General features: G+C 48.1%; 2 protein-coding genes across 2 annotated transcripts; one reads left to right on the top strand and one right to left on the bottom strand.

Annotated features, from left to right (window-relative positions):
- Window positions 1–143: 143 nt before the first annotated feature.
- Window positions 144–5,628, bottom strand: LOC132255650 (ubiquitin carboxyl-terminal hydrolase 20). The gene is made up of 9 exons (XM_059751754.1): window positions 5,291–5,628; window positions 5,006–5,107; window positions 3,968–4,087; window positions 2,733–3,791; window positions 1,850–2,667; window positions 1,662–1,788; window positions 1,321–1,599; window positions 844–1,252; window positions 144–770 (listed from the first exon to the last, which is right to left on the bottom strand). Exons 2-9 carry the CDS (start codon window positions 5,081–5,083, stop codon window positions 520–522), a joined length of 3,141 nt encoding a protein of 1,046 aa, XP_059607737.1. The 5' UTR covers window positions 5,084–5,107; window positions 5,291–5,628; the 3' UTR covers window positions 144–519.
- Window positions 5,629–5,883: 255 nt separating this feature from the next.
- Window positions 5,884–10,736, top strand: LOC132265666 (autophagy-related protein 9A). The gene is made up of 11 exons (XM_059766418.1): window positions 5,884–6,309; window positions 7,234–7,411; window positions 7,476–7,686; window positions 7,758–7,882; window positions 7,949–8,076; window positions 8,135–8,319; window positions 8,388–8,566; window positions 8,644–9,275; window positions 9,338–9,830; window positions 9,898–9,994; window positions 10,132–10,736. The coding sequence occupies exons 1-11, from the start codon at window positions 6,141–6,143 to the stop codon at window positions 10,282–10,284; spliced, it is 2,550 nt and encodes an 849-aa protein (XP_059622401.1). The 5' UTR covers window positions 5,884–6,140; the 3' UTR covers window positions 10,285–10,736.
- The last annotated feature ends 32 nt before the right edge of the window (window positions 10,737–10,768 follow it).

Genomic DNA, 10,768 nt, shown 5'->3' on the forward strand with positions numbered 1-10,768 from the left:
CGGCGCATTTGCGAATTACTCGCGGGTTGCCTGACGAGCGCTGGCGTCTGCAGGGGGAATTCAGGGGAAATCTAGCGGCCTGGAAGGCCTGCAGACTATTGGCGGGAAACACAGGAGAATAAGAGATGCGTTCTCTAAGAGGTTTTCTGACCAAGGAAAACATATCGTACCTTTTTATTCATATACTCAACAAATCCATCGCTATATACAAATGATATAAATACGCAAAATTAACACTAATATTGCTAAAAATAAATTGGTAAACTTTCCAGCAATCGAGCTTCCAATCCTTCTTAATCTGGCTTAAGGAAACACAGAGAAAAAAACACTCCACCGAAACCAAAGTGTGTGATCGACGAATCAGTCAAAGGGACATAAATTGGAATTTCTGCATCACATGCGCACGCACCAGCGATGAATAAATAAAGGCAAGTTGCAATAAATTACAGAGACGAATCCCACTGCCCAGAATCACCCGCCAAATTGACACGTTCACAAATGTGTGGCACACGAGACTCCTCAGTTGATGCGTTTCCGGCGATGGTGACTCTTGTGATGGCCAGAATCACCAGCAGACGCTCCGCCCTTGTACTTGGAGCCACCATTCACTGGCGCCTCGCTGCCCGGTGAGAGCAAGAGCGGCAGAACTTCACCGCTTTCCTCCTCTGCCACTCCATTCATCTTTGGTGCTGCCCTCGAATCCTCCGGCGTGGAATTCTGCTCAGGAGCATGATTCGTCTCTGCATCCGGAATGATTTTCACAAATTTCCCTGAGAAAAGAACCACAAAATTATGCCATAAATCTCAAATGAAGGCTTCTTTTTCTCCTCAATTCCTCCTCACCTTCCGGTCCAAAGAGATTTGGTGATTTCTTGGATTTACGGAACTTATCCTCACGCTTGCCACGCTCTGCCTCCTGGCGCATTTTCTTCCTGGACGAATACACCCGAGCGCCGCCTTCTGTGGTCTCATCTTTGGCACTGGACTCTTTCTCACTGCTGCCATTCGTCAGCGTGTCCACATCTTCAAATGACACATTCTTGGGCAATCGCTTCTCACCACTCACTGACTCATTCTTCAACGCCGACGGCGGTGGAATTTCCGACAAATCCACATCCTTCTGGCCATTTGACTCTACCTCAGATGGTGCAGGAGAAATCACATCACTGTCCACCGTCTCGCTAGCTGAAGTGCACTCTTCCGGCACCTCAAGTATCTCCTCAGTTTCCATCTCCTCAGACTCTGCCTTCTCCTGCAAGAAACACAATCATTAGCCCAAACAAAACCCCCTTTTTAGCCACACAACATCATTCCACATACAATCCTCTGCGGCTTCACATCCTCCTGCGGATTCCCTCGCAACACAATCTCAGGCCCACCGCCGTAAATGCTGTGGAAGAACTTCCACAATTTCACATTGATCTGCGCATAATCCGAACCCGGTTTCACACTGCGAATGGGTAGTGTTTCCGATGGCTGAGCAATGGAGGTGTTATTAATTGGTCCGGGTTCCTCTGTCGTGGCTCCACGAGCAAAGAGCTGCCACTGTCTGAACCAGGCCATCGAGATAGCGTAGATTGTCGCTGGAGTTTCAAGAAGCTGCAATACAGAAATCAGTTTTAGCGCAAAACACTCTTTGCACAAAAGTCGAAATATCTCACCTGGAATTCATCATTGTACGCCATAAATGCCACCAATTCTGCCTTCTGACGCTTTGTCAGTGATTCTGCGGCTCTTCTGCACGTATTGCACTCGAAGAAGTGATTACACGCTGGACCACCACCAAATCTGTGGAGAGAAAGAATGACAATCAATCTCACTTTCATTCACAAAATGCACTTGAACTCACTTTTCATAGAAAAAGTCCCACAGCGGTTGCGGCAGTGGCACCACAAGTTTGGACACCAGGGCCACTTTTCCGGGTGGCAATCCTCCGTGTGGACACAGCAGAGCCCAATTGTCAATTGGTCCTGGCTCAGCAAAGGTGTTGAATCTATTCAGCCACTGCTTTGACACGAAGAATCGAATGTCCGAAGCTTGCGGAGGACTCGTGTTGACCAATTCCAACGCCTGGGCGCGCAATTGAGCCATCTGATGATTGCTCTTGCGATAGAAGAGAACGTACGCCTCACAATTCTGCACCACATCCGGTGTGACTTGAGTCACCAGCTGATCGTCAAACTCAAACCACTTGCCGGAGGGATCGTGGCGCGCGAAGCTGGTGTAGTGACCACCGCCAACTGTGCCATGGTGGCAAATGACGGCCGTGAGGTCGTAGGTCGACACCTCAGACTGACAATCACGATGAAGGTATGGTCTCATGTCGAGACCGTGCAGAGGAAAATGCACCGGACTCGAGATCTTGGAACTGTACGAGAGATCGTGGCGGAAGCGCTTCAAGTGGACACACAGCATCTCAGGCAGCGCCAAGACGCGCGAATACTTGATGCCATTTCTCAGCTTGTTGCACTTCTCGCAACTGTACATGTTGTCATTCTTGAGCTCATCCGCACTGAAGAACGCCGCCATGCAGTCATGAAGGGTGACAGCGGGGCCCCAGAACCAGGAGCGAAGCCAGCTCCAGAGCCACCACAGCCAACCCTCCTGTCCGCCTTGGTAGACGGCATCCGTGCACGTGACGGAACCCACAATGCCGGCCGGAGCCACCTGAAATTACAATACAAATTGCTTGTGATCTCTTCAAATCGGATGTATTTAAGCGGTGTTCTCACCATTTGCTGGGTTTGATGGAGCACCGTGAGATGATCCTTGCCCGGAATGGGCAGCGACAGATCCTGGAATGTCTCCTCACGCGTGGACAGACGATCACACGTGAGACACTGCACAGATGATAGGAGTTTTCCATCGAACACATCACTGATAATCGAGCGGCGGGGCGCATTTTTCTCCACCTGTGCTGGCGGCGGCGTTGTTTTGGGCCTCCTGTGTGGCTCCCTGGGCTGTGGCGAGGCAGGAGCATACCTACGGCGCCTCTGTTGACTCTGCTGCTCCGATTCCCCCTCATCCGACGCCGTAGACTGCTCACTCACGCCACTGTCGCACGTCTCATACTCCGCTTCCGATTGCGATGGCGACGGTGTGGAGCAGGTGGACTCGTTATCCTCCTCGTCCTCCTCCTCGGCATCGCCTCCATTGCAGACAGCGGCGTACGGGGCATCAGGCGGCGGCGGAGTGTCCTCCTTCAGCTCCTCGTGCAGTTGATCCATGAAGCAGCGCAGGAACTCCTGCGTGTCGTGCTGCTGAAAGCCCCGGAACATGGGATGCACACTCCGGATGCCATGCAGAATGCCACTAGGCACCACATAGCCACTGCTCATGTGACTCCTGCACCAAATCTCACGAATCAGGCGATGAAAGCTCCTCGCCAAGCCCGGCTTTCGGCCCTGTTGCGCCGGAGTGGCCAATTCACTCACATAATCTGCAATGGCGCCACAATCCAGGAAGTATCCCGTCAACGGAGGCGTATTGCTGAGCGCTTGCAGGGCAGCATTCATGTAGCACGTGTTGGCGATGTTCTGCAATCCCACTAAGCCCCCAAATTGCCTCCGATCGCCCTGACACACGGCATCATCCTCCTCAGCACTGCTCTCGCCACACGATTCACTCCTCTCGTACGCCATTATCTTCTCAGTGTGCCGCAGAGATTCTCCAGCCTCACTCACAGCCGACGTGCGACGCTGCCCGGAGGCGAGGAACACTTCTTGTTGGCATAAATAGCACCAGATGCGCTGCGATGACAAATTCATATGGATGGAGTGCGTCTGAAAGAGCTAACAAACGAAATTCACCATCAATTTCTCTGTCCACTCGCGTGATGACGCGTGAAATTGCATCATAATTGAAATGGTGACCAATAAAATAAACAATCTTCGTCCGAAATCTCTGCCAGTGTGTGTGGAAATTCCCATTAAATAAAGATTAGCGCTTTGGGGAAGCAAGGGCGTACCTTGAAGTGTTTTGTGCTGTGGTCATTGTACTGCTCAGAACATCCCGTGTACAGGCAATTCTTGTCCAAGCAGATCCACAGGTTTGGTCCACAGGCATCGCAATCCGTGCACGGCACACCCTGGCAAAGAGAAAGCACGCATTATTGCAGTGACATTATCACAAAGTTCCGCAATGAATCATCCGCCATCCTTGACTCGCAAATTCTCATTATTCATTCTTCACCAGAGTCTCTGTCCGGAGGTTAAGTCGTCGTAGATTCACCAAGTCGCTTTCAATTGCACTCGCATTGTGTGTTGTTGCTTCTTTGTAACACACTCAGTGTGAAATTCAGGGTGTTAGCATATTTTTTTCCAAAGGTAAAATTAAATTGTAAGGAAAAAATGCGTATTCGATACTCATCGAAAAATCCATTGACAAGAGATTGAAAAATGCTTAAAATAGCACACAAAGTACTCAATATCTGAGCCACCAAAGGTGTTATTATGGATGTTTCCGGAAAAGTGGGAAATATATCATTAAATCTATCGATTTATATCATTTTTCGTGCATTTTCATGTGCACTATCACAAGCTACTGTGATTTTTGAGAGCTTCCGAGTTTTTCACCTCTTTTATTCAATCACTAAAGCCACTAAAACCAAAAAATAGCGCATTTTTCGCCTTAATTTCATAATACACAACTATTATTTCCATTATTTCTCTTTCTCCCGGAACTTTTACATCCATTTCACAAAAGCCTGTTGTCTTTCCACTCAGTCTTTTGCGCGAAAAGTTCAAATTCTGTCTTTACTTCTCAAACATCCCTGATTTCTCTAATTATGAGTTATTGATTTTCATCCCTTGTCATTAATTCGGGGCAATTAATACCCAGAAATTAAGCTTCAATTCATGCACTATAGTGTGCCGAGAAACTCAAGAATAGCTGGCAATGGGAGAGTTTTGCTAATTGATTCCCTAGCCTTTGATCTTTGGCTCTGGCCGTCGTGTGCCTGGCCGCCGCCAGACGCTTCCGGAGGCGCGCGCGCCGCGACAATCACCTGCTTAAGCTTGCACAGTTCCGCCAGTGAAAGTTGCACCACATTGTCCATGTGTGGACACTTGGTTGTCCATGTCATCGTGTGGCCCCCGTCTTGCGCCTCCTGTGTCGCACAGATGCCGAGCGAAAAGAGAGGAGAGAAGAAGAAGTGAGAAGTCAGGTGGAATAGGTGTTTCTCGTGTGTCTTCAGCGTGCCATCAAAGTCCACACACACTCTGGGTTATGTAATTGCGAGCCCGAGTGTCCGCTGGACGACGCACGTATAAACAATGAGGGAGGAACTTACACTGAATCAGCAGAAATTATCGATTCGTTCACTCTTGAGGCCCGTAATTAGATTTTCTCCATTGAATTCTCCGTCCCGAGAAGCGTATTCGAATGGTGGCACCCTGATGTTGCTGCGTTGCACTGAGAAAACACACCAAACTCACGCACTTGCCGTGCAAATCCACACAAATTGTCACTCACGACGGCGACACGACACTCACGGGGACTTTTCTTGCGCGGCCAATGGTGGAAATTCTGGGGAAAATGTGGGGATTTTCAGCATTTTTCGCGAGACTTTTTCCACCCAGCCACACACGCACACACTGCCAAAATGTCACTGCGCTTCCTTTGTGTGCGCAGTGCTGCCAACCCTGCGAGACGACAGGTAAAAAATTCAAACATACAAAAGTGACTTTCTGTGGAGGAGAAATCACTTGAAATATCATTGAGAATTGCCAGCAACAGCGGCTGCAAGACGAAATTTGGGACAAGTGATGCTTCACAATTAATTTCCCTATTTTTATCATACGCAATCTACGCAATTTTCTACACGCGGAAACTGCCAACTCTTGCTCTCGTCGCCAACTTCACACTGGCAGCTTACCTGGCAACCCGCAATCAGCTGAGCCACTGATCGTTTTTTTCGCATCGCAATTGTGTTTGGAAGCAGCGCAAAAATAGGCGGTCATCCCCAGTTCTTCCCCCATTTTGACCAACATCCTGCACAGGGAGCACGAATTGAGCCTCAATGCACCATCGCGGATGACTGTGGGTGTGCCGTGGCAGTGAGACAGTGGGTGAAATATGTGGAGTTGAGACGCAATTGAGGCGACAAAAGTGCACAGAAGTGACAAAGAAAAGTGGGGAATATGGCGAAGCCTGACGTCAGTTACAGCGCCTTGAACAATGAGGGCAGAAACCCCTTTGTCCTGCACGAGCAGCGTTCCGCCTACGAGCAGGACATCGACGACTCGGACAACGAGGAAGCGCCCCCCGTCAGCGGCATTGTGATCCATGTAGCCCCAGAGGCAGGCAAAGGTGAGTGTTCCCGGAAGGCGTTGGACACGCACAGCGAGTGGAATTCCCGGAAGTCCTGCCATCCTAGCGGGTGTTCTTCACAATCTCCGCGTCCTTGCTGCGCACTGGAACTGAACGCATGGCGAAATGTGCTTCCCGGACGGGTTCTTTGTCCGGAATTCGCAAGTTGTGCGTCTCAGTTGCGATGTTTTGCGTGGTTTTTTGCCACTTAGGAAAACACATCTTTATCTCTTAATCCGCTTTCTGAGTCATTTGCCTTGAAATTATGCCCAATAAATCGGTCAAGAGATCGAAGAGCGTCCTAAAAAGCCCCAAAAAGAGGGGATTTTCTGGTAATTGAGTGGGAAGTTTATTAGATGAAATTCTCTGACTCTCTTTCCTGCCCAGAAATTAATATTTGTTCTGTTTAATGACAAATAATTAGTATTTAGAATTGTTTTGATGAAATGTCGCGGAAGGAAAGTTTACAAGCAGCGCACATGCCATGCAAAAATGCTTAAGTTTATATCAATCCCGGGAAGATTCATAAGAATTTACATAATCTTCCGAACTCTCGGGCAATGTTTGAGCCATTTGAGCACATTTTGTCCAATTGTTGAACAAATTATTTGATTTTTATTTATTCGTGGCATTTTAAAAAGTATATGAGAATGAGAAGAATGAACAGAATAGGAAGAATTCACAAAATATTTGTATGTTTTGTGGATAAAAAGTGCAATCTACTTCTGCTGCACTTTCGCATGGAGTGCGCGTGTGATTAGTTGATTCATCATCTGATTTTTATTCCCATTCACGCACTCAATATCTGTAAGACGCTTTTTCTGCGTTTCGACAGAGACGCAGTGTCGATTGCGAATTGAGGTCATCTGGAATGGAATGAAAATAAATACAAATTGACTGTATTTTCCTCTATTTTCCCTGCAGCGCGATGGAACCACATTGAGGATCTGGATTCCTTCTTCTCGCGAATGTACTGCTACCATCAGAAGCACGGATTCTGGGTGATGATGCTGCAGGAAGTGTTTGAGTTGCTCCAGTTCATCTTCGTGGTGACCTTCACGTCGTACCTGATGCACTGTGTGAACTATGAGGCGCTCTTTCGGTGAGTTTTGCTGATCATTGCAATGATTTCGCGATTGATTAATGTTTGTGTGCGTGTGTTTCAGGGAGGGAAAGTACAGTGAAGCTACCAAAATCACGATTCCCGAAGTTTTGGTGAGTAGTTCGGAGTGTATTGGGGCATTTGGCGCATGGACTTGGACCGCATTGACTCTGTCGGCACTCTTCTGGCTCTTCCGCCTCATCAAAGTTCTTTACCACTTCATTCAGTTCTGGGATATCAAGCTATTCTTCAATTCTGCACTCAAGATTGAAGATGTGAGTGTCTTCTGGAGGCGTAGTTTTGGCATCGAAGTCAGTTTGTATAGCATTTGTGTTTGTTCTTTCAGGGTGAATTGGACAATTTGACCTGGCATGAGGTGCAGAGACGCATCCGGGAAGTGCAATCGGAACAGCAAATGTGTATCCATAAAGAGCAACTCACCGAATTAGATATTTATCATCGTATTTTAAGGTTTATATGATATTCATGCTAAGATTGACTGTAAATCTACCCTAATTTTTGGGTTTTTTTTTGCAGATTTAAGAACTACACCGTGGCCATGATGAACAAGAACATCCTTCCGGCCAAGGTTCGCTTTCCCTTCTTGGGCGACGTGAGCATCTTAAGTCGAGGATTGCGTTACAATATGGACCTGATACTCTTCTGTGAGTTTTCATTGCTACTTGCTCTTGAGCTGCTTAGTAAATTGGGGATGTTTTTCAGGGGGTCCCTGGTCGCCTTTCGAGAACAATTGGCACCTTCGGGAGGACTTCAAGCGTGCGAATCTGCGGAAGGATCTCGCATCGAAGTTATCGAAGCAGATAACATGGGTGGCACTATCGAATTTCCTTCTCTGTCCATTGATCTTCCTCTGGCAGCTCATGTATTTCTTCTTCAATTATGCCGAAGTGAGTTGAAGAAGTCAGCACATTTTATTCTAGACGACATTCTACACCATTGATTTTCTTTTTTCCAGCTACTGAAGCGCGAGCCTGGAAAATTGGGGACACGTTGCTGGTCGCAATACGGAAAACTCTATTTGAGACACTTGAATGAACTCGATCATGAACTGGAGGCGCGACTCAATAGAGCCTATCGACCCGCTGTGAAATACATGAACTCATTCTCATCGCCTCTGATGGCAGTTATTGCTCAGTGAGTGGGAAATGCCACTGGCGGCATTTGATCGGCAGGAAATTAACATCTGACACTCTGTTTTCCCACTTTTGCAGAAATATGGTGTTCATTTGCGGTGGTGTTTTGTCAGTTTTCATCCTTTTGACCATCTATGATGAGGATGTGATGCAAGTGCAGCATGTTCTCACCGTCATGTCCATTCTCACGGCGATTGTGGTGATCTTCAGAGTGTTCATTCCCGAGGAGAACATGATTTGGTGTCCTGAGCAGTTGCTCACGGCTGTTTTGGCACATGTGCACTATCTGCCGGTGACGTGGCGAGGGAAGGCGCACACGAGCCACGTGAGGGAGCAATTTGGGCAGCTGTTCCAGTTCAAAGCGTCCTATCTCCTCAATGAACTCTTCAGTCCTCTCATGACACCCTTCGTGCTCATGTTCTCGCTGCGTCCGCGCGCGCTGGACATTGTGGACTTCTTCAGGAACTTCACAGTGAGCGTTGTGGGTGTGGGTGATGTCTGTTCCTTCGCCCAGATGGACATCAGACGCCATGGAAACCCAGATTGGCAATTGACGCCGAGCACAGAGGCTGAACCGGAGTTTACGCCGACTTGCGAGACCAATCAATACACGCAGGCTGAGCATGGGAAGACGGAACTCTCGCTGGTGCACTTCACCAAGACCAATCCCACGTGGAAGATGCCAGAGGAGTCGAAGAAGTTCGTTCAGGGTGAGAGTATTGTATTGAATTAGTTGCGCAGGCAGCAGATTTACGTGAAATTTACCTTTCAGGAATCACTCGTCACGCCGTGAATGATCTCAATCGAACACGCGCCACGACAGGCACTGGTGCTCTGCTCAGCACAACGGCGATGGGCGAGAGTCTGATGTCAATGGGCAGCTTGGGTGGCGAATACACGTCCATTGTGCAGTCGGTGCTGCGGCAGAATCAGACGCTGAACAATTCACAGATGGGCCAGTCATTCTTCCACATTCCCACGCACGTGACGCCGCAAGAGCAGCAGCAGCAGCAGGCTGTGCACCAGGCCACGCTGGACTTCGAGAGGATGCTGCATCAGAACCTCACGGACACATCTGTGCCGCTGAGAAGTACTCTCCTCACGGACATTGCCGAGGATGAGGATGCCGACGTGACGACGAGGAGTGCAGCTGGTCCGAGCACGTCTCAGGCGCGAGTTGTGCCGCGCGTGATGAGTTCTAGTCTCAGGGGTGTGAGCAGGCGAGAGGGTCCGTCGGAGTTGGAGCCCAATGGGATTCTGTACAGGTGAGATGTGGCCAATGTGACGTGTGGAAGGAGATAGAGTGGCTAACTGGTGTGATCTCTCTTGCAGTCTCAATTGCTTCCCGACGACAGAAGTGCAGCCAGAACTCACGGTGGCTGACATGAGTCTGAGTACACTCTTCCTGCACGAGCTTCACCATCGACATGTGAGTTGAAATTGTGATTTTCTGAAATTGGCGTTTTCATATTGATTTTTATTGGGCAAAAGAAAAGTACAATTCGGAAATAATTCAATATCCATTGTGAGACACGCGATTTGAGCCACATTTCTTTGGCGTTGCAGATGACGAGAAGAGGAGTGCGTCTGGAGGAGCACAGCCAGCGCCAGCTGTGGCAGACGCCGCACCAGCAATCTTCCTCGACGGCGGCGCCTGTGGCTGGGCCGTCAACTGGGCTGGCCGAGAGGACGCCGCTCCTGGGCACGAAGAAGTCATAGCACTGCGCCGAGTGGGTCTAGTGCTCGGCGGACCTCATTTCCTCTCCAATACCATCATGAGATTATTCCTCAATCGCGTGCGCGCGAGTGAGACAAGAATCAAATCACTGGACTTTTTCTATAGTGAGGACTTTTACTAATTGATTGAAAAGTGTGACTGTCGTTTTATCTCTATTTGTCTCTACGTTTGATCATCATCAGTTTATTAGAATATTCTTTTTGATAGACTTTCGAAACATGCAGAACAGAAAGATTCTTCATCACAAAGTGTAAATAATCCCTCAGCCGCTATTCTTTCTTTTTTTTCTAACAGAAATTGTGTAAATAGCTAAGACAAGACGTTTATGGAAGCACACTAATACTACAAGTTAAAGAATATAATGTTTAAATGATAGTTAGATAAATTAAAAAAAAAAAACAGAGGAGAAATAAAGAGAACAAGAATGATAGAATTGCTTGTGCTGTAAAAATTCAGTTGTGACTA

This window comes from Phlebotomus argentipes, unplaced genomic scaffold (assembly GCF_947086385.1).
Source record: "Phlebotomus argentipes unplaced genomic scaffold, Phlebotomus argentipes genome assembly contig_5, whole genome shotgun sequence".
NCBI classification, from domain to species: domain Eukaryota; kingdom Metazoa; phylum Arthropoda; class Insecta; order Diptera; family Psychodidae; genus Phlebotomus; species Phlebotomus argentipes.